The sequence below is a fragment of the Phoxinus phoxinus genome (genome assembly GCF_949152265.1).
Source record: "Phoxinus phoxinus genome assembly, chromosome: 23".
In the NCBI taxonomy this organism is placed as follows: Eukaryota; Metazoa; Chordata; class Actinopteri; order Cypriniformes; family Leuciscidae; genus Phoxinus; species Phoxinus phoxinus.
In genome coordinates this window covers 20,970,681-20,994,735 of record NC_136898.1, presented here as the reverse complement: position 1 = coordinate 20,994,735, position 24,055 = coordinate 20,970,681, and the positions used below count along the sequence as shown (strand labels likewise).

The following is a 24,055-nucleotide window of genomic DNA, read 5'->3' as shown; positions in this document are numbered from 1 at the left end:
TCCGTCAAAGAAATACACTAAAGCCTGTAAAGCATTGAAATAAATATCAGTAAATATTGGTAACTTAAAAAATATTTTAAGTATAAAGTTGTTGTTTTTTACTTTCGTTTAATATTTCCACACAAAGACGCGTGATATAGCCTACCGCTCTGCGCTTTGAGAGGGATGTGGGACACGAGCACGAGACCATCGATCTCTTTTCTGAAATCTTTGTTTTCTACTTGTTTTAAAAGATCTGAAGAGCAAATTTGATCTTCCACAAGGGCGAGGCATTTAGGCTGTTTGATTTTGCGTTGCCAGAGAAAGTGAAACTAAAATCACCCGCGCGTGTGAAACACGCTTTACAAATAAACTTGACGTGCCTTACCATGTCTAATAACAAGCTCAAACTGTGTTAAAAAGCATTTGACGTACAGTACAAGTAAAAATGCAGGCTATCTGTCCTACAGCGTTTTTCTACTTTACCACAGTCAAGAATACGAAAATAATAGGCCTAATTAAATGCGAACCAAGGAAGAAATGTTTATAGTCTAATCCCCTTCAAAAATGTGTGAGACGTGAGTGAAGATTTGGGTAAAGAAACAAGAGATTCCATGCAGGGATGAGTCACGATTTTTGAATATTCGATTTGTTGATTTAATTATAGAATATCGAAGAGGTTGTGCCATTATTCTCTAAAATAAAATCTCCATTTTTTTCTGTGCTGATGCGGTGGTGTAACCATGACGCTGCCAATAACGCATATAACAGCTGTCACAAAGAACCACCAAAAGTAATGATTATGAATGTGTCAAATATAGCAAGGAGACATTTTAATTGTTTATTAATAAACTAGTATTTTCTGTGTCAGTGTCGTGCTGCAAATATGAAGTTGACGATGCTGACTCGCCGTCTTCGTAGTGAACGCGCCTATAGAGAGAAATGCACACTTCATACGTACATAAGCAGAGAGTAAGCTAGTCGGTTTCTTTTCGTTTTTAATTGTTTTGTTTAAAAGTAGACAATTCAAGCTTTCTATATGGAACAACTAATGGAATATTGTTAAATCCGCTGATGATCGGGTGACTAGATCGGAAACCAGAATTCAAAGCCAACAAAGCTTAAATGTATGGGCTCGCGCACAACTCTCATTCGTCATGAATCCAAACGTTTCCATGGCTGCGATGTAACATTTAATTACTGACCTTTTATTTCTTTTGTGAACAAAGCTTTGTGCTTCACTCGCGTCATAATATTCATGTAAAACAGCATTCACGTACAAAAAATGTGTTTTGGTGCTACTCAGCCACCGCGGTGGTGCGGTTGTCAAGTTTCCCGGCACAGCCCTACTGATCAGCTAAACCCACTAAACAAACACCACTTGGCTCGGTTGGGAGTCCAGCTGAAAGACCAGCCAAACTTGCTTAACCAGCTCAGATAAGCAAACCTTCTAGGGCTTAAACTACTCTGTTTATCATGGCTGTCCTTCATGTTCTTATCCTCTCCTTCATTTAGATCTTCTCAAAGTTTGGAACAGTCCTGAAGATCATTACCTTCACCAAGAACAACCAGTTCCAGGCCTTGCTACAATATGCAGATCCAATGAACGCACATCATGCCAAAATGGTCAGTACCGAAATAGAACCCACAGCCCCTTTATTATCGTGTTGGTGGGATGAATTGGGTTGGGTGGGATGAAACATGGCAACCAGTTTTAGTACACACTAGTTTAGCTCCTCCGTCTATCCGCGGAGACGGACGGTTTAGCTGTGGTCATCCTTCACCAGCGCTCCGTCCCCTATAATCAACGCCTCATCAATCACACCTGTCTTACATCACCTCAGTTTTGGCGCTCTCTGGTATTTTTTTGGTGCGGCGCCGAAAATTTATCAAAGCAACAGGAAGACAGCAGGAAAACCAGCTCCCAGTAGACCGCACAAATCAAGCCGCCCCTGTAATTAATATGTCACCGTTGAGGTTATCTAATGAATGCCAATGCAGCTCACCAGGGGGAAAAAGAGCTCGCAAGTAATTACTCCTCTGGTCCGAGGGTGTTATCTATTGTGCGGCTGCCATGTTGCATTGCCTCCTTGCACAAAGAGAGTATTTGTTAGTGTTACAGGAGGGGTGGGGACAGGGGTCTCTTTTGAAATGGGCGACGAAGCCCCCCTTCCTCCCGTTTAAAATTGCGGCAAAAAAAAAGGAACAATTGTGTGCAAATGCACCTTAGTTTCCCAGCGTGTTGGCTGGAAAAATGCACTTCTCACTGGCAGAAATGCAGAACTAACTAAAACTAGATCTTTACTTTTTATTTTAAAAAGTGTTGACGGTAAAGACAAAATACTGTTCTTTTGAACTTTCTATTTTTCAAAGAATCCTAAAAGAAATGTATCACAGTTTCCACACAAAATATGAAGCAGCAGAACTAATTATTATTATTGATAATAATAATAAATGTTTGTTGAGCATCAAATCATCATATTAGAATGATTTGTGAAGGATCATGTGACACTGGAGTAATGATGCTGAAAATACAGCTTTGATCACTGGAATAAATTACATTTTAACATATATTACAACAGAAAACAGTTATTTTAAATTGTAATAATATTTCAAAATCTAAAATTTTCAGTATGTTTTATCATATAATTGCAGCCTTTGTGAGCATACAGGTGAAACTCGAAAAATTTGAATATCGTGCAAAAGTCAATTTATTTCAGTAATTCAAACTTAAAATGTGAAACTAATATATTATATAGACTCATTACATTCAAAGTGAGACATTTCAAGCTTTTATTTGTTATAATTTTGATGATTATGGCTTACAGCTGTGAAAACCCCAAATTCATAATTATAATATTGTGAAAAGGTTTTCATAAGCTGTAAGCCATAATCATCACAATTACACCAAATAAAGGCTTGAAATATCTCACTTTGCATGTAATGAGTCTATATAATATATTAGTTTCACATTTTAAGTTGAATTACTGAAATAAATTAACTTTTGCACCATATTCTAATTTTTCGAGTTTCACCTGTAAGACACTTCTTTCAAAAACATAAAAATCGTGGCGACCCCAAACTTTTGAGCGCTAGTATACAGTATATAACAGCACGACAATGCTAGGCAGTTGTGGGTGGATGCCAGGGCATTGCATTGCAGTTTCCAAGGTGTTCTGTGTGGGGTGGTGTCTCTAAGATATTTTTAGTATGTGTGATATTTTAATATGGCTTGAATATAAAAGTAAGACTATGGGATTTCCAGGTTCTACCGAATGGTGGACATACCGTCATGTCTGATGGCTGAAAGCTAATAGCACACAGCTCTTTATTGTTCAGGCCACTGTCAGCATTAGATGTGATTTGCATTTGTCATCAGGGTTAAGTTAAACGAAGTGCCTCCGTGGGAGAAGTTAGTTCACATTCCCTGCACCCTGCCAAACCTGCTTCAGGCACACACACACAATTCAATCATTAAAATGTCACACTGGATTAAGAGGCAAACTCATGTTGTGTGGAGTTCTTCTTTTCTGAAGCATCTAAGCAGTAATCATACGTTCATATATATCTCAAACAGTCATAGTGAGAAAACTGACCCATTTCTATCACTATAATGGCTAATACTAGGGTTAATAGTGGTACAGACGGAGATTGCCTAAATGAAACTCATCATTTGTGTTGGGAATTTGTTTTGTGGGTTGCAGGTTTGAATCGTTTTTACTGCACATGTTGCTTTTTATTTTTAGACCTCCCTGTTCTTCAGTGGAGATACAAACCTTGTGACCGTGGTTTCTACCGTATCTGTTTGCAGGAGTTACTTTAAGATATTGATTAACAGAAAGAAAAACTGAGATGAGATGTTTGGGCTCCATTAAACCCTGATGTAATGAAGCAGAGCAGGTGTAATCAATGAGAATGTGCCGGAATAGTTCAATGTCCTGTGATCGGAAAGACAAACAAGCTTCTGTTACCTGTGTGACTGCATTCATCTAACAGGAAATTATTTATATATTTAATATATATATATATATATTCAAAAAAGTATGTATATGTACTTATCACCCTTAATATGTATATGAATTCTGTCTTTCTTATTAATAAAAAGGTCCAAGCAGCAAATAGAAACAGAACACGGTTAATTAATATGATGGAAATTACGCATGAACTGCGTTCCACAGGAAATACCAATAAAATGAATGAGAAATTAGTACCTACATACAGCCAAGTTTTACTTCAAATCATTAGGCAACACTTCACTATAAGTTCCCATTAGTTCATGTTATGAGCAATCCATTTGTTACAGTATTTATTCATCTTTGTTAATAAAAATACAACTGTTCATTGTTAGGTCATGTTAGCTTCAAGTCCATTAACTTGTAATAATTGATTAGTAAATTATGAAATTAACGTGAACTAAGATTAATAAATGATTTATGAGTATTGATAGTTCATGTTCAGAAACGGAAACTTATTGTAAAGTGTTACCAATATATATATATAGTCTTTGATAAGTTTTCTACCTGTAGTGGCCATCGAAACATAAACTGACTAAGCAAACTTGCTAAGTTTGATCATATATCAGTACTATAATGAGAAAGAGATCTATTTTTGCATAAATATTTTCTAAAATGGAAAAAGTGCCCTAAATTGCAGTAGCACCTCACTGCAGTACACGAGATCCGGGGGGCGGAGTTGGATCCAGATCTAAGGGGGTGGAGATTGGTGGGTTTAGGGATCAGGGGGTGGAGATTGGTGGGTTTAGGGATCAGGGGGTGGAGATTGGTGGGTTTAGGGATCAGGGGGTGGAGATTGGTCGGTTTAGGGATCAGGGGGTGGAGATTGGTCGGTTTAGGGATCAGGGGGTGGAGATTGGTGGATTTAGGGGTGGGTTTAGGGATCGGGTGGAGATGGGTAGGTTTAGGGATCAGGGGGTGGAGATTGGTGGGTTTAGGGATCAGGTGGTGGAGATTGGTGGGTTTAAGGTTGGGTTTAGGGATCAGGGGGTGGAGATGGGTAGGTTTAGGGGTGGGCTTAGGGATCAGGGGGTGGAGATGGGTGGGTTTAGGGATCAGGGGGTGGAGATGGGTGGGTTTAGGGATCAGGGGGTGGAGATGGGTGGGTTTAGGGATCAGGGGGTGGAGATGGGTAGGTTTAGGGTTCAGGGGTGGAGATGGGTAGGTTTAGGGTTAGGGTTAGGGATCAGGGGGTGGAGATGGGTAGGGTTAGGGATCAGGGGGTGGAGATGGGTGGGTTTAGGGATCAGGGGGTAGAGATGGGTAGGTTTAGGGATCAGGGGTGGAGATGGGTAGGTTTAGGGGTGGGTTTAGGGATCAGGGGGTAGAGATGGGTAGGTTTAGGGATCAGGGGTGGAGATGGGTAGGTTTAGGGGTGGGTTTAGGGATCAGGGGGTGGAGATGGGTAGGTTTAGGGATCGGGGTGGAGATTGGTAGGTTTAGGGGTGGGTTTAGGGGTGGGTTTAGGGATCGGGGTGGAGATTGGTGGGTTTAGGGATAGGGGTGGAGATTGGTAGGTTTAGGGATCGGGGTGAACATGGGTAGGTTTAGGGATCGGGGTGGAGATGGGTAGGTTTAGGGATCGGGGTGGAGATGGGTAGGTTTAGGGGTGGGTTTAGGGATCAGGGGGTGGAGATGGGTAGGTTTAGGGATCGGGGTGGATATTGGTAGGTTTAGGGGTGGGTTTAGGGATCAGGGGGTGGAGATGGGTAGGTTTAGGGATCGGGGTGGATATTGGTAGGTTTAGGGGTAGGTTTAGGGATGGGTAGGTTTAGGGGTGGGTTTAGGGATCAGGGGGTGGAGATGGATAGGTTAAGGGGTGGGTTTAGGGATCAGGGGGTGGAGATGGGTAGGTTTAGGGGTGGGTTTAGGGGTCAGGTGGTGGAGATGGGTAGGTTTAGGGATCAGGGGGTGGAGATGGGTAGGTTTAGGGGTGGGTTTAGGGATCAGGGGGTGGAGATGGGTAGGTTTAGGGGTGGGTTTAGGGGTCAGGTGGTGGAGATGGGTAGGTTTAGGGATCAGGGGGTGGAGATGGGTAGGTTTAGGGGTGGGTTTAGGGATCAGGGGGTGGAGATGGGTAGGTTTAGGGGTGGGTTTAGGGGTCAGGTGGTGGAGATGGGTAGGTTTAGGGATCAGGGGGTGGAGATGGGTAGGTTTAGGGGTGGGTTTAGGGATCAGGGGGTGGAGATGGGTAGGTTTAGGGGTGGGTTTAGGGATCAGGGGGTGGAGATGGGTATGTTTAGGGATCAGGGGGTGGAGATGGGTAGGTTTAGGGGTGGGTTTAGGGATCAGGGGGTGGAGATTGGCAGGTTTAGGGGTGGGTTTAGGGATCAGGGGGTGGAGATTGGTTTAGGGGTGGGTTTAGGGATCAGGGGGTGGAGATGGGTAGGTTTAGGGGTGGGTTTAGGGATCAGGGGGTGGAGATGGGTAGGTTTAGGTATATGTAAGGTGGGAGGAGTTGGATCTGGATTTCGTGTTCTGCAGTGAGGACCATCTCCTAAATTGTGCCTTAATTGCCCTAATATAGTCTTCCTTTTATTTAAGCAAAATATTATTTATATGTGTCTTTGTAAGAGAATGGCATTGTAATGTTGTTTCCCCTTCAGTCTTTGGATGGGCAGAACATCTACAACGGTTGCTGCACTCTGCGTGTCGAGTTCTCCAAGCTGACCAGTCTGAATGTGAAATATAACAACGACAAGAGCAGGGACTTCACCCGTCTAGACCTTCCCTCAGGGGACGGCCAGCCCACCATGGACCCCTCCATGCAGACCGCTTTTGGTAAGACACATTACACTTACAGTCATTTAAGACATTCCTCCTTATACAGTATAGACCTTATTCAGAGCAGCGCCATGACAGGTGTGAGAGCGAGGATGTGAGGGATAGACTTACCGTATCTTCAATGGCATCCGCTGTATAAAGCTCCTAGATCACTTATAATTTCACATATTCATATTTTCTGGAGTTTTTTTGTCTACTGGAATTTCTTGGTGCAATGTTTCATCAGCAGAACAATATCCCTCATTACACCAAAATCCAGTTGAACAAGGCCGCGTGATCATAGAGTAAACATGCTTTGAAGATATTTAAAATGTAATATTTTAAATGATTTCAAATAATTATATGTCAAAAGTTCCATTTAAATTGGAGTGCTGGATGAAGTTTAGTGATTTTTGTGCATTAGTGAGAAGAGACAACTTGTTCACACACACACACACACACACCATCTGCCTCTGTCTGTGCTTTTCCTGTAGCTCTGAGGAAGTTCTAAGGATATCAGAAGTATTTTTCATAGATCTTGATGTATAACAAATAGTATATAGACTACGGGATTATGATTACATGTAAATTTTGTTGTATGGCATGGAGACAATTTGCACTATTTAATTGTAAAATATCCACTTTGATTTCAGATTGTTCACCACATCATTTCGGCTGGAATATTCTGGGTAAAAAAACACCTTAAATTCGGCAATTGTGACATTTATCTGAGTGAAACGGCTTCTGGAACAGGAATAAATGCAGGGCAGGGCTTGATTTTGTCCATGGTGAATTGATTGGATGGTTGTGGTTTGCTATTGGTGGATCTCATGTGAGTGACAGGTTGCCCCGCCCTCTCGCCTAACCCAGTAAACACATCATCAGAGAAAAGATGATAGAGAAGAAATAAGTTATTTTGTTTAAAGATTATAAGGGCACATGAATTATGCGCACAGATAACAATTACTGCAATTTTCCTTATAAAATTAGGAATTTTCCATTTTTATTTCATGATGACTTTATGCTTTATCTACCTTACGCTTTGTTGATATTTTAACCCCGGAATATTCCATTAATTTCCGTCCGTGTGTATACTGACATTTTGTTTTTTTAATCAAACCTGTCCATTTATCTAATAAACTTCTATTAGAAACGATTGAAATCGCAGTGTAAAACAGATATTTTCCTCACTTCCTCATTACCTGTGTGTTTTATTATAATGCTATCGGTTCGTAGCGCGCTCACTATCAAAGGGCACGCCTTATCGCACATGCACACAAAGTTATGTGGGCCGGACAGCGTTTGCAGAGCAGATTTATTGTGTGTGTGTGTGTGTGTGTGTGAGATTGTCAGAGGGGGCGGCAGATAACTGTGACGGTCCATCCACGCATCTTGTTGTCTCAGGCTCGGTAAATCACTTGCGCTGTTTAGAGCGAGAGCCAGTGTGGATTCTGATAAGGCGAGTGTGTGTTCTTGTGTGTGTGTGTGTGTAAATCAGAGCTGATGAATTGTTTCTGGGCGCAGGCAGGAATCTCAGGGGCGCTCTGTGACGTCTTCACACACCCGCCACAGCAATAAAAGGTGTTCAAATGGCAGCTTTTATTAGACCACTGCCCTTTTGTTGGCCTTCTACCGCAACACCCCTCGTGAAAAATGTTTTATTGTTGTCAATATGATTGTTTTGAAATGTATGTAAACTGCTTGTTCTGAGCTCTATAGGTTTATATCTCAAATAGGCTGGATAAATCCATTTTAAACAACGGTGTCACACTTAAGCCCGTCCCACTTGGGAATTCAAGATATTAGATGAGCAAATTGTGCTTTACTTGAACGTGCGTGTCTCAGCAAGCCATATTCAGCTTGAAATCAGTTGGTGATAATAAAACAGTGATGATTTAGGGAGAACAAAACTAAAGTATGTGCCCCTCTTTTATTGATTGTGCTTCTCATAATTTATTACAGGCTCATTCAGGGTTAGTGATTTTATGTTATGTTATAAAGCACATTTATTAAGTGAGTCAATGATAAATTAGTGTCTGCAGGAAAAAAAAAAAGTCTAGTTTAAAACACATGTGCCAAGTTCTCATTAATGCGCTATTTGTGTTGATGTTGGTTTTGTATGGTTTGAGAAACGTTTGTGCCGTTTTCAAGACAAGTTTACATTTAATGACTCATTAAATGACTTTAATGACTAAAATGTAATGTGGTGTAACCATCAAATTCAAATAAAAATAATTATAAAGAAATAATTTTCTTGACGAATACTTGTAAGTTGTTATTACCGGTAGTATGAATTTTTTTTAAATATATTTTTAAGATAAACATTTTTTTTTTATGGATACATTTATATGAATTCATAAAGTGCGTTTTGGGGAGTTATGCATTAACATTGCCATGTCATAAATGGCTATAAAAAAAAACTTTTAATAGACTTATTGACAGTCATGAGGTCATAGGATGTTCTTTATGATATAATTTCCTGTAAACATACAACATAAACAAACATTTTCTTATATGAATCTGTTGGTCACACCATATGATTTGGTATTCCTCAAATAATAATAATAAAAAGCGAACAAAACAAGTGTTTAATTTTTTTTTGTTTCATGACATAATAATAAAAGATTGTGCCAAACTACTTAATATTTATTTTTCATGAATTTCATCTTTGTAATGATGCTTTTATCTTCATTATGACATCAAAACAGATGTATAACCATGACATGTACAGTATTATTTTATGCCCCCAAAGAAATTCAAATCTTTGCCTCAAGAATATGTGTCTCAAGTCATTTTATGAATCATAAATACATATTATCCCTTCACTGTGTCGGGCAGATACACATACACTGCTATCAGTATCCTGTTATGCGGTTGTGGTCTCATCTTTTAAATCATTTGTTCATTGTTGGTGACCCTTTGTTTGTGTGTGTGCGTGTCCGTGTGTGTGTGTCCGTGTGTGTGTGTGTGTGCAGGGGCTCCTGGGATCATTTCCTCTCCATACCCCGGGGCGGCTGGTTTCGCCCCCGCTATCGGTTTCCCTCAGGCAGGTAAGCTTTCAGTCACAGTCACACACACACACACACATCTCAGTAATGGAGGCAGTGTCGTGCGGCTCACGTCAGCCCTCAGACTGAATAATTGGAGGTATTACGATGTCATCACTCGAGCCTCTTGCAAGACACATCTTTAGATTGACACCAGTAAAGTGAGCAAACTGAAGAGGGAATGAACACAAACACAGTATCGAGTATCGACGTCACATTTGAAAACAGATTGAGCAATGTGTGCAGTTAAAAAGCTTTGCATTTTGAATTGGCTATTGATTAGTTTGCCACCTGTTTTGATTTATATGATCAATAAATCAAATTTAAGTGTACCTGGTATCATATTGCTCTTCAGTTACTCATTTCATCATTGGGAAAATAAAATGAAAACTATTTAAAGGCACACTATGCAAGATTTCTACCTTAATATAACAGCTTTGAATTCATTTCGATGGTAAACTAACGACTTGAATCGCGACTTGCTTTACGGCACGACGTCACATACATCATCAACATATGAAACAGCGTCTATGGAATACACTAGCACGCATTTCAGACGTGAATCATGGCAGTGTCGACGAAGAAGAAAACCAAGTAAGCGCGGTCGGAAGAGTCAAGGAAAAGAAAACGAGAAACTGACGGCTCTGCGCGAGTGGTATTTACGACAGTAACGTTAAATACAAGTACTCCACAGCGACTCTAGGGTAGTAATATTGTGAAATATTGATATATTTTAAAATAACTGTTTTCTATGTGAATTAATATGTATTATTAAAACGTAAATTATTCCTGTCATCAAAGTTGAATTTTCATCATTACTCCAGTCTTCAGTGTCACATTCTGATATGATGATTTAGAAATATAATATGATATAGATATAGATACATTGTAAATGTGTTTACTGTCTTTTGATCAATTTAATGATCAGTTAAAAACAAACAATCGTACTAACCAAATATTTTTTAAACGGTAGGCAATTATTGAACATTTACTTTCTTAAAGGAATAGTACACACAAAAAGAACCATGTCATAATTTACTAACTCTCATGTTGTTCCAAGAGAAATCATTTCCACCACTTCTGACACAGTTATTTTCTGCTGACATAAGACCTCACAGTCAAATAAAAGTACCATTTAATAATATTATAACACAAATATATCAATATTCTATGATTTTTACTCATTGTCCTTCACACATGTTGTCTTTAACTCCCAAGCTTGGCTCTGTTGTCACACTCCTGACCCTGCTGGCTTCATTCAAACCTCTTACTACCCTGACCATCCAACTCAATATTCATTTGAACTAACATGACCCAGCATGCCTGAACATGTTGATTTAATAAGCTATTACAAGAAGACCTAGTGTTTATCTGGTTGTAAAAACATGATTTGTTCTAGAACGTTCCCTTCCTCTCTCTTACGTCACTTCCCGTCTCCCGTCTTCCCTCTTCCCACCGGTCAGGTCTGTCTATGCAGGCGATGCCTGGCGCTCTGGGACCTCTCACCATCCCTTCATCAGCAATGACAGGACGGATGACCATCCACGGCATGACCCCCACCACCATCCACTCCGTGCTCCTCGTGTCCAACCTCAACCCTGAAGTGAGTTTCACCCCCCCACCCCCGACTCCAGCTTCCCATGAGGCCCGAGCCACTCAACCCTTCTCTGTGAACCCTTCCACCACAGACATACAGTGGATTTGCCATTAAATTGATGATGACTTTAGGAAATAGTTCAAAATAAACTCTAGGATGCCCACATGCGACATTTAGTACATGGCAGTTAAAGACACTTAATATAAAGTGGTTCCGAATGTACAATTTTAAGTGCCCTTCAGAAAGCATTTGCCCTTTTTTAGATTCTAGTGGATTTTCACAATCGTCATTGTCGAGTGTTTTCCAGGGTGGTCTATTATTGTGACATCCTTGATTTCCAGTAAACAGCATGAAAAAATAATCTGGACAATTTATATCGATTCATTCTGCTCTGCGAGACCTTTGCATCTCTGCTTAATAATATTTCCACTTGCCTAAATTATTGGGGTTTTTGTTTTTCCACAAAAGAAGGGTTTTTATATGTTGACGTCAGTATGATAATGAGTATGATTTAGCTGAAAATGGTTGCGTGATACTGTTCATTTAAAGCACCACATTACTTATTAGAGTTTTATGGGCTAGCTATAGATAGATGGATATAGAGCAGGTTTGAGGATTTTTGTTCTTTTCTTTTTTCACATGTTTTCTTTTCGGTGTGTCTGAGTTCCTAATTAACCCACATTGTTTTTTGATCGTATAGTTGCTAATCTAGTTATTGGCATCCAGACAAAAAGTATGTATAATAATTCTAAGGGCAATATATACTGTGTATGTTTCTCCTTCCCAGATTATGACTGATAAAAATAACTATATTTGCCGCATTCTCGTTTTCTTCAGTGAAAGTATCCATCTATTTTGCTGCTCACTGTGTTTCTGCTACTGTTGTTAAAATAACCGCTGCTCTTCAAGAGTTAGTTCACCCAAAAATTAAACTGATCCCATGATTTACTCACCCTCAAGCCATCATAGGGTTATATGACTTTCTTCTTTCACAATCTGAGTTATATTTAAAAATTATATTCTGGGTCCAAGCTTTATAATGGGAGTGAGTGGTACCTTAGATTTTGAAGCGCATCCATCATCATAAAAGTAATCCACACGACTCCAGGGGTTAATAAAGGCCTTCTGAAGCGAGGTCACTCTTTCCCTGGACTAAACTTGTGCACGACCTCTACCGGAAGCCAGTGATTATAGTTTAAGTTATAAATATGGATATTTTTCTTACAAAAACGCATCACTTCAGTCTTTATTAACCCCCTGGAGTCGTATGGATTACTTTTATGATGATGGATGCGCTTTTTTGGGCTTCAAAATCTAAGTTACCATTCACTCCCATTATAAAGCTGGGAAGAGCCAGGATATTTTTAAATATGACTCTTGATTGTGTTTGGCTGAAAGAAGAAAGTCATATACACCTAGGATGGCTTGAGGGTGAGTAAATTATGGGATCACTTTAATTTTTGGGTGAACTATCCCTTTAATGCAGTGCTTTAGCGTCTTGAGCGGGAGCGAGGACAACACGCACCGAGCAGAAAGGGCTTGAATGAAGCGTGCTTGGCTCTAGATAAAAACATTAGAGAATTCAGATCATTACATTGAATTACATTACAGATCATGCTTGTGGTGTGAACAGCTCTGTTGTTTCGATGCACTTTAAGCTGTAGAAATGGTCAAATGTTGTCATTATGTCTGTTGTCCGGTTGGAACCAAGCAGGGGTCGGGAACAAGGATCGCGGTCAACTATTTAAGGATACCTGATGCATATATTAGTCTATCACTAATCTGAGCCATTACCATAGATTATAGTATTACAAGAAGACTATCCAGACACTAATGCATACGCACTGGCCTTATATATCACTGCTGCCTTTAAAGGAACACGCCGACTTTTTGGGACTTTAGCTTATTCGCCGTATCCCCCAGAGTTAGATAAGTCCATACATACCCTTCTCATCTCCGTGCGTGGCGTAACTCTGTCTGACGCACCCACCGCTAGCCTAGCTTAGCACAAAGACTGGAGGTAAACGGCTCCAGCTAGCATACTGCTCCCAATAAGTGACAAAATAACGCCAACATTTTCCTATTTACATGTTGTGTTTTGTATAGTCACAGCGTGTACAAATAACAAGGTCACATGAGACACAGCCATCTTCTAACCGTATACACACTGGGAACTATATTCTCAGAAGGCTTTTATAAAACTATTAGTTCCAATCCTTGATTCTGATTGGCCAATAGCTGTGTTTTATTCACGATAAAACATGGCTATGACCGCTTCACTAAACGGTTCTGTGCATCACTACACAACACCCCTAGCAACCACTCTTAGCAACTTAAACATGTTTGATCTCATCGATATTGTTAATTGAAGCTATAGTAGAGTATTGTGAGAGATCGAGTAAGCGAGTGTACCTGCATTTACAGTAGATATAGCATTTTCCTTCAGGTCAGTCCTTTATATATTCATAATAAAAAAAAATCAGTTTGAATGTCCGCTGCAATATCTTGTCCTTTTAACAGTTAAGGGGTTTTCCCGTGCCAATAGTCATCTGTCAGTGACGTCTTCCTTCTCCATGACCACAAGTTTGAGTCCTTTCAATGTAAAAGTCTTCTCTACTGACTGACTCACTCATAAAGACAGTCTTTGCCGCCATCTATTGGCGAAATAATGTATATAACTTCTGTTGCTGTTTACGGTCAGGGACTATTTTTTCCAGCAGAAGGAAGGCTTTTAGTGATTTTACTTCATGAAAGTTGCATAGATACATATTTTTCGGCTTTAATAGTTGTATTGTGTGGTAACCGTTTTATAAAAGCAATAAGGTACTCGAGGCAAGTGCTGTATCGTGAATAAGTATCGCCCTGTATCACCCTTCAGCCGTGACTTATTCACGATACAGCACAGCCTCTCGTACCTTATTGCTCACATCTAACTCTGGGGGATACGGTAAATAAGTCCCAAAAAGTCGGCGTGTTCCTTTAAAAATGATTCCTTTCAGTCTTTTGTTTTGTCATATGAGCTAATCCAAAGCTATTTCCATGCTTCTTTATTCAGTCCAGGCAATTGATGTCACGAGTCCTATCGTTTAATTCTGCAGCATTAGTGGTCAGCATGTCCAGTATGTCGAAGTGCATCACTGTCAACATGTTTCAAAGCAAACCACAAATGTTAATGTTCCTTGATGCATTTCACACTCACTGGTTTAACCCTTATTCCAGTCATGTCTTTGATAATGTTTCATCTCTTGCAGAGTATATCACCACACGAGCTCTTCATTTTATTCGGTAAGGACACATGCATTACTCCTCCTGTAGATTAGATGTGCAGACTGCAGTTTTTATGAAGCCAGTAGAGGATAGAGAGTGAGCGATGAGGCCATTTCCTTACAAATACACAGTCTGGAGATTATTTGCAGATTGTGTGTTGCGTGTCCCATCATATGAATGGTGGAAATCCTCAGTATTGCGCACACACTCAGTGTGTGTCATTGCTATTGTCCCCACAATTTAATAACTGTCAACATCAGAGACAGACCTTAGTGTGACTGATATCCTCTAAAATCACTCTCTGTTTGCCCACTCTATGAGCATGTGAGCGGTTACTGTCGCTCTCTGCCTTCAATAATGAAACACTGAGATCTGCAGATAACATATTATTTGCTGTAAATTGTGTTCGCGGTGTGTTTGAGCACAAAAAAAGATGTAAATTTCTCTTTTATCCCGGCAGGAGTCTACGGAGACGTTCACAGAGTCAAGATTCTGTTCAACAAGAAAGAGAATGCCTTAATACAGATGGCAGATGCCACGCAAGCCCAGCTCGGTACGTCAGGCATTACACACACACACACACACCCTTTTCATCTTGATTGATTGTCTTCATCCTTTGATCACGTTTACCTGTGTATTCTGTGGCTGTATTAGAGTTACATTTCAGTGTGGTTGTATCTTTTGGTGGATGCAGCCAGTAACATGGATGAAATATTTATAAAGATTATGTTTTTCTGCTAAATGTCTCATAATAATTCCTTCTGTAGACGCGCAGAAATATTCTGATGCAATTTTTTGCAGCATTTTATAATAGATTCTGAAAGAATCTTTCATCTATGAAGCGACATGTACACACTGCCAAGGTTTTGTGTTGTTGTTGTTGTTGTTGTTGTTGTGATAACCATATTTAAATGCAGGAGTGAATGCTTTGATGTATTTGTCGCATCTGTAAACAAAAACCAGGGATTTAATTTTTCGTTTTTTTTCTTCGAGTGGATACAGTGAATTGAGTAATTCATTTGTGAAACATGAGCAGAATTAATTTGTGTAAATCATCCATGAATTCATTCTCGCATACATTTTTCTAAACAATTCTTTGTTTAAAATTTGCATTTGGATTTTGTCAACTATTTACACATAAATTGTGTTAGAATGTTTTTGAGAGTGATTTATACAGACATTTTTGACATTTATACAACAGTTGTGAACACTGTACAGTGCGCAGAAATGTAAGACGTTTTGCTTTTTGGTTAAAAAATGTAGTTAGGAACAATTTACACAATTGAACGATTTACACAAATTTACATAAGAATAGTTTTATGCACGATATACACAGAAATAGATTAGTGTTGATATTGATTTACACGGAAATTAACCTAAGTAAATTAACCTTTACATGGAATATTAACCTATTGTTTTATCCCCATTTTAGAAAGTAATTTATGTGAGAATCAATTTGCAAACGATTTAGATAAATGTATGTGAAGGTAAATGGTTTTGTGCATGATTTACAAAGAAATGTACATAAGAATGGTTTTGCTAACAATTTACGCAGAAATTTATGTAAGAATAGATTTGATATTGATTTACAAAGAAATTTGTGCAAGAATGATTTTATACACATTTAATGCGGTGATTTATGTGAGAATAATTTTGCGAACGTTTAACACAAATTTCCATAAAGTTTTACGAACTATTTACACAGAAATTTACATAAGAATGATTTTATCCACATTTAATACAGTAATTTATGTGAGAATCTTTTTGCATAGGATTTATGCAAATGTATATAAAGGTAAATAGTTTTGTGCATGTTTTACAAAAAAAAATATGTAAAAATGGTTTTATGCACGATTTACACAAATTTATGTATGAACAGTTTTGATATTGATTTATACAGAAATTTACGTAAGAATGATTTTATCCACATTTAATGCAGTGATTTATGTGAGAATCATTTTGCGAATGTTTTCGTAAAAGGGTTTTGCGAACTATTTACACATAATGTATGTAAGAATTGTTTTGATATTAATTTACACCGAAATTTGCTCTGCTTGTGTTTCATGGTTGAGACAAAATGGGATTAAGCACTCAGAAAACGAGTGACAGCCATATTTAGAGGCAGTGTGTATGTGCACAAAATGTGTTTGTTGAAAATCTGAAACAAAAAATTTGTATGCCTGTTTTCACTGTTCAAATGTTCAGCATAAGAGTGTAACATGATGCGTGTCAGGGTTAAAGCGTATCTTTAACACATCATCTCATGGTTTGTTTGTGAAGCGATGAGCCACCTGAACGGTCAGCGTCTGTATGGTAAGGTGATCCGTGTGACCATCTCGAAGCACCAGACGGTGCAGCTCCCTAGGGAGGGTCAGGAGGACCAGGGCCTGACCAAAGACTTCAGTGGGAGTCCGTTGCACCGCTTCAAAAAGCCCGGCTCCAAGAACTTCCAGAACATCTTCCCCCCCTCCGCCACCCTGCACCTCTCAAATATCCCGTGAGTGACTGGCAAACACACCCACACACACACACACATGGGGCACCAAAGGCCAAATACTGCGTGTTACAAAAAAATACATGGTTTGGTCAGATGTTGCAACGAAGTCCCAATTTTCCTGGACTAACTTAAGCATTAAACATTTTTTGGCATGGGGTACTCTCCATAAGATCATCTCTCAATGCCAGCTATTAGGCAAACTGAAATAAAACCATGCCGATCTCTAGGTATGGTGAAGGGTGTGTGATGATTTTAATTCCAGAGGCCAAGGGAACGTTATCAGGATGCATAGTATCCTGGATCCATGACATAACTGGCCTTTAAAAATAAAAATGGGAATTTAACACAGGGGTGTTCTGACTTATGCACACTGTATTTTAAGGAAGAACGTTTATTTATTTACGATACATTATTTATTCACATAGAAAATTGGTGTCCTTAAAGGTTGGAGTTTTCCTAATTTTTTTACATAAGGCAATAAGATAAATTTCCAAAAGATGATTTTTGTTTATTCCTCTTTTTATGAAACTTTAGCATGGGTGTCTCAACGTATGCATATATTATATAGTTATGTAAGAGTTAATGCCCGACGAGGTGTCCATTGTCAGGTTTTAATGGACGACGGCGAGGTTGCGCGTCGGTCGGTTGCCTCCGCCGAAGTCCATTAAAACCTGACAATGGACACCTCGAAGGGCATTAACCCGCTTATACCATGGTCACTTGCCAAATAACACATTTTTAAAACATTAGTTTATATTTTAATTAGTTTTACAATCGAAATCTAAAGTTACAAGTTACAAACAATAACTTGGTTTCCTTGGTTACGCCTGACAGTTTATTTAGGCGTCCTCTATCACTTTTTAACGGACACCCTGCAGCCAATCAGAATCGAGTATTCACCCAGACCATGGTATAAATAGTATTAAACTGTAGATGTTGAATTTCCAGGAAAAGAAACAATATTGTAATGCATATTATTAGAGCGATGTAAAATTACTCGTACTATGATGTATGATTATTATTATCAGTATCACCCCACCCATATTATTATTATATCATATATCGGTTGCTTCACTCCACAAGAAGTCTTCCATTATTCTTTGAATTGTTGTTGGCATCAGATAAGGTGCTGTGTTTGTCCTTTGTAAACGTAATATTTTTGTTCCTTTCCTTCCACGCCCCAGTCCCTCCACCACGGATGATTTTCTGAAAGACCTGTTTGCCAGTTCTGGATACACGGTCAAGGCCTTCAAGTTTTTCCAGTGAGTTCTCTTCACATTTGTTTTCTTTGTTCTCCGACTTCATTTATCACACTGGGAATAGTCTGCTTGTACCTTTCTTCTAAGACAACACGGCCGATAAAGATGAGTTGTTTTGGGAAAATACAAAAATCGCATAAACAATGTCTATACCACCTGCATTAGAAAGAGGAAGACCCTGACTTCACAGAGTACAACATGTTCCAGGAACAACATTCCAATCAACCAATCAGATTTAAGGGGCAAGTTTACAGTTTATGTCAAGTTTAGGCTTACAACCAGGGATGGGTGCTTCTACATCATTTCCCTCTGATTTTTTGGGGGGATAATTTATGGATATTGTTGAGATATACCCTTTCTGGAAGAGGGTGGCCCTCTAGGAGCATTGACTGAAGTTTCGTCTTTTGTAAGGAAATCATGAAATACTTTAGTTAAACCACATAACATTTTTAAGTCAAGTAAAGTCACCTTCATTTATATAGCGCTTTTAACAATATAGATTGTTTCAGCAGCTTTAGGCCCCGATCACACCTGACGCGTTTTTTTGCAGTGAGAGGTGCCTTTTTCAATTGTTTTCTTATGGCAGTGAGCGTTCTGCACGCTGTTTATGCGCCCCAGAGGCCTCGCCTCCCCTTGCCTCAACTCAACACCTCGCCTCAACTCCGACCGGAAAAAGCGTCCGACGTCATCGCGCTTTTTTCCACTGTTCATTCGAATGAATGGAGAGGCGGGCCTTCCATTGTAGTGATGAAAGCTACAGTTGGTTTGAACGCTCGGAGAGTGCGATGATGGAGGATAAACTTGTGGTGCTCTCGCGGGTTACCAGGAGCTAACGACTTCATGACCAGTGCTGTGCACCTCGCGTTTCGAACCTGAAAAACGCGTCAGGTGTGATTGGGGCCTTACAGTGATAATAGGAAATGAAAGTAACAGATTGTTTTGGCTTTACAGCAGTTCTGGGATATTGTCCAGCTAAAGTTAGTTTTGATTAATTTACTTGCATCGCAAAGATCATTAGTTATTAACTAAGGAGCCGCTGACACGACACCGTTCTAACAGAAAACCCTTAACGCGCTCCGGCCCGCTCATCCGCACAACAACAGTGCCTGGCGGCTCGAGAACGCAAACCTTGAAATAGGTTGCAAGGTGCAAGCGTTGAAAAGTTTTGAAAAACGTTATCACCTTCGCGCAAACTTCAAAAACGCAAATCTGGGAAAACGCTGACTGCGTGCTCATGCGTACTACGTGTCTAGTCTATAGGTATGCGCGTTTTAATATATATGTGCGCATGCGTGTAGTCTTTCTTTACAAATTGACCTCACCAAATGACTTGTCTGGCCTTAAAATGCATAATAAATAAATAAATAAAATATCTTCCGCGTATCAATGTGGACCGGAATCATTTTGACAACGGTTTATCTGTACAGACGTAAAGGGAAGGAGGCCTTCACAGGGGAGAGACTTTTATTGTCATTAAACTTTTGTTGAAATGTTTAAAATGGCATATATGGTATAAACCAACAAGAAAGTACATTTCTAAGCTTTTCTAAAGATTTTCCTATATATTTTCCCTCTCTTTATGTCATTGACTTTATTACAGTTGGACCAATCAGTGCTTGCGATGTGGCACATTAGCTGACCCAGTGTCTGATTTTCCCTCTCCATATCTGATTGACAGGAAGGACCGCAAGATGGCGCTGATCCAGCTGGGTTCGGTGGAAGAAGCCATTCAGGCTCTTATCGTCCTCCACAACCACGACCTGGGCGAGAACCACCATTTGCGAGTGTCCTTCTCCAAATCCACCATCTAGCACCACTTCACTACAAACACCCCCTTTCCCCATCCTCCCCGTTCCAGCCCTTCTACCTTCAGCAGTCTGACTGTTTCATTCAGAGAATAAGACTGACTGACAAACTCCAAAAAAACAAACAAAAAAAAAAACATTACAGATATTCATGGGGTAGTTTTAGAGATTTTCCCAAAAAAAGAAAAACAAAAAAAAGAGACTACTGCAGAACCTTTAGACAGTCTGAGAGTGAGTTACTCTCGACACCAGGGCTGGAGACACATCGGATATCCATGACAATGTGACGTCTCTGGGAACTTCTGTGTCGAGGAAGTAAGATTCCCTCTAGAGTCGATTGGTGAGGACTTCGTTGATGTGAAACGCAAACTAACACGAGATGAACATTCTCAAAAAAAGTCAATGCTGAGGAAGTTTCTTTACTTGCCGATTACATTGGAGACTAACACTCCTGTAGCCCAATGGCCTTGTTACCCCAGACCCAGTGAGGGCGGAGTCTCCTCTGCTCCTCCCCCAAAACCCACACCTTCATTCTCATTGGCTGTTTCGACGGAGAGCCCCATTTCCCGTGGGATGTTTTGGACGCACGGTCACCGTTTGAATGTCGCTGACATCGTCATCAAGGTGCTGCTGGCAAAAAAAAAATCTGTAGCGATGGCCTCAACCAATAGGCTTGTGCTTTTCTTCTGAGTAGCATTAAAACAAGACTGCTGTGGATTCAAAAATGGGTGCATTTAAAATTCAATCGCAGCTGTTTCGGCTTACAAACCTTTTTGTTTCTCTGCACTTTGATTGGTTTGAACTGAAGACAGGCACCGTGGGGAATGTTAGGCATCCTCATATCTGTTTACTGTGCAAAGATGTATAGCCAGATGGTAGGCATCTGTGAATAGATAGTGAATGGCGTGATTTGTTTTGTTTTTTTCTTGTATTATGGAAATTTTATATTGGACAGACCAGCCTTTTGTGGGCTCTCTGCACCTGCAAAGCTGTCAGAGAACATCTGCGTGCAACGGCGCACGATGTCATTGTCCAGTCGATCGGGTTCCTCTGAACCAAGGCGACCGTTTTCAAACATGCACGATCATTTCAGAACACTTATGGCCAGCTGTCAACCCTACTGGAACGCTCCAATCAGCAACGCCCAGCCTGACAGGAGGCTCCGCCTCCTCCTAAGTGAAATTCTCAATGTGAATGGTATAGCCCGTGATCTCGATTGGGAAATTGACGATTTCCTCCATTCTGTTCCCCTTCTTGCTCTTAGTTGAGTCTTTTCCTTTCATTCTACTTGTTTTCTATCTTTCCACGCAGGGGCAGAAGGTTCTGTCCTCTGCTCTTTCACTCCTCGGCTCTGTCCACAGGTGTGAGAGTTTGCAGCCATGGGCTCTGTAGAAACCGTAGTGAAGACCATTGAGTCACAGAAAAAAAGAGGGCGGCACTCTCTTTTGCCTTGCAGTCCCACACTAAATGCCTCTGTAACTGAGCAAACCAAATATTAACGGATTGACACGAAGACGCCACCTAGTTCCCAAAACCTAGTGAGCTGCTCCATTGGCAGCTGCCTTCTAAGGCCTATTCGCCATGACAGCCCATAAATGACTGATCTGGGATGCTCTAAACTAACTAATAGTACAAAGTCCTCAGCAAACTTGACTCCAATGGAGGCCAGACCAGAGGGTTTCTTTTAGAGGTGGAGGAGGTTAACTCTTTGAGTCCATATCATTGGAAAAAACTGTCAATGTGAATCTTGTAAGCCAACAATACAAAGACTCTGATATCTCCAAAACTAGCATCTCCTCCAGGTGGAGGCATTCTGATTCGATTGATTTTAGTGGAGTTAGATGTTTGCATGTTAATTCCAGTAGTAGAAATACATATCTCATGCCAATATATGTATTCTTTAAGCTCATTACAGAGATAGTTTGAGGTTAGCATGTTGCTAAGCTAATAACGCGGTTCTCTAACACTGTCTACACTGGACACAAAGCGAACCAATTGTAATAGTTTTACTGTCTATGCTGGATGCAGTGTGACGAGACGCAGACAGTAAACGGATGCCAGTTCGATTTCTAAGGCATGTGCTTGCGTTACCTATGACAACGGGGCAAACGTTCACTTTGACGTTCGTTGTAGAAAGCCTTGAGATGTTGCGGCACAATGCGGGAACTGTAGACATGCTGTAACGAATGTAAAATTTCACAGCACATGCTCAATATTTGCTAATACTAACATAGCAACATTAGCTTAGCAACATGCTAATATCAAACTCTACTGGAATCAGTTGATCATATAAATGATTAATTAGATATTTTCAGTATTGAACAAATTCAAAGTATATTTTCAATCGATTCACCCTCCATTTTGAATTTGAATGAGCTTATCACAATGCATTCTGGGATTGCCTCATCCACAAAGGATACATGCAATGCTGCCTTAGAGTTTGGCCAAAATTAGATATCGTAGAAGGCTGGAACAGCCTTAGTGTCGGGATCGCGCCCGTGATGCCTTAAAATGTCATCTAAGTAGGCAGCTTACTAGGTGTTGGAACGTGGTGAGCACATACAGAAGCTGAATCTGTATGTACGTGTTCAGTTAGTATTTGTGTATTATTAGCGGCTGCATTGGGACTCTCTAGGATATGTGATGTCTCCCTTGTGCGTACGAACGAGGTGCTGTCTCATTTAGCGAAATCTGGCCTTAACATTCCCAGGAGGGTCACCGTAGACCCGTTGAGTAGCATCTAAAGGGAGCAGCTTCTGTGCCCGAGCACTACATCCTCTGTCGAAGCCCGTGTGAAATCACAGTTATCAAACAAGTCAACAATCTTCATGTTCATGCAAGGCAAGGGACAGTGACTTTTTTTTTTTTTGTCTTTGACTGATTTCACCTGAAGCGATTCGAAACTTCGCTTTCACTTCTCAAAAGAAATTTAATTTTGTTGAAGTTTACAGTCTTAAAGCAAACTATTCAGGTCTATATATCTTAAGGATTGTCAAGATTTTTTGAGAAAAAAAAAAAAGTTACTTATTTTTGGTAATTTGTTCTTTTTTATGGAAGAGAAAAAAAAATCAAATTTGAAACCTCATCGGGTTTTTGTACCACTATAATCATTCAAGAAATCATGGTGAAAAAAAAAAATCATATTTACTGTGTATTTACCTAATTTCTTATTACGTGCCTTATTATGTGTTCATAATCAAATAGGTTTTAGACATTTTAACTGAAATATCTTATGTACTATTTTGTGGGGATTGGTGAGTGGGTTGATTTAAATTTTCTTTTATTATCTTTTTGTTGTGTAGCTCTTTTAGATGTGCATTTTGTGGGGACTCAGTACCATGTGGTCTTAATATGATATGAGATGTAAGTTATGATGTATGGTGCTGTGAATGCTCTTATTAGACAAATGAACGGTGAACTCAACAATGTTCAGAGCATGCTGTGGGTCTCTATTCTCCCTCGCAGATGTGTGTGTGTGTGTGTGTGTGTGTGTGTGTGTGTGTGTGTGTGTGTGTGTGTGTGTGTGTGTGTGTGTACACATACAGTATGAGTGCTAGACACGCGTACCATTGTTACGTACAGCCTTTCTAGGCCAAAAACAAAGTTCCTCCATCTCTGATATAAAAATTTAAAGATCAGAGAGAGGTTGCTGTACACATGCTTATAGTTCTGATTAAAAAGTATGAAATTTTACGAGCTGTTATGAGCACATCTGTGAAGTTTTTTTCTTTTCTAAGTGATCACACGCAAATTTCGTTTAGCGAACGCTAAAATGGGCGAAAAAATCCCATAGACTTACATTGAAGGAAACACCCAATCCGTGTCTAG

At 39.8% G+C, this 24,055-nt stretch overlaps 1 protein-coding gene across 4 annotated transcripts in view; it reads left to right on the top strand.

Moving 5' to 3' along the window:
• The window catches only part of ptbp3 (polypyrimidine tract binding protein 3), a 72,829-nt gene extending 49,548 nt beyond the window's left edge, over positions 1-23,281 (top strand). For 2 of the 4 annotated variants that reach the window (XM_079598842.1, XM_079598843.1), the window contains exons 6-15: positions 1,495-1,605; positions 6,599-6,773; positions 7,409-7,444; positions 9,731-9,805; positions 11,266-11,405; positions 14,651-14,684; positions 15,127-15,219; positions 16,947-17,163; positions 18,348-18,425; positions 20,101-23,281. In XM_079598842.1, coding sequence (XP_079454968.1) covers positions 1,495-1,605; positions 6,599-6,773; positions 7,409-7,444; positions 9,731-9,805; positions 11,266-11,405; positions 14,651-14,684; positions 15,127-15,219; positions 16,947-17,163; positions 18,348-18,425; positions 20,101-20,233 — 1,092 coding nt within the window. In that variant the 3' untranslated portion in view covers positions 20,234-23,281. The remainder of the gene's footprint in view (positions 1-1,494; positions 1,606-6,598; positions 6,774-7,408; positions 7,445-9,730; positions 9,806-11,265; positions 11,406-14,650; positions 14,685-15,126; positions 15,220-16,946; positions 17,164-18,347; positions 18,426-20,100) is intronic. The other 2 variants (XM_079598844.1, XM_079598845.1) reach the window with 1 other exon arrangement.
• Positions 23,282-24,055: the final 774 nt, after the last annotated feature.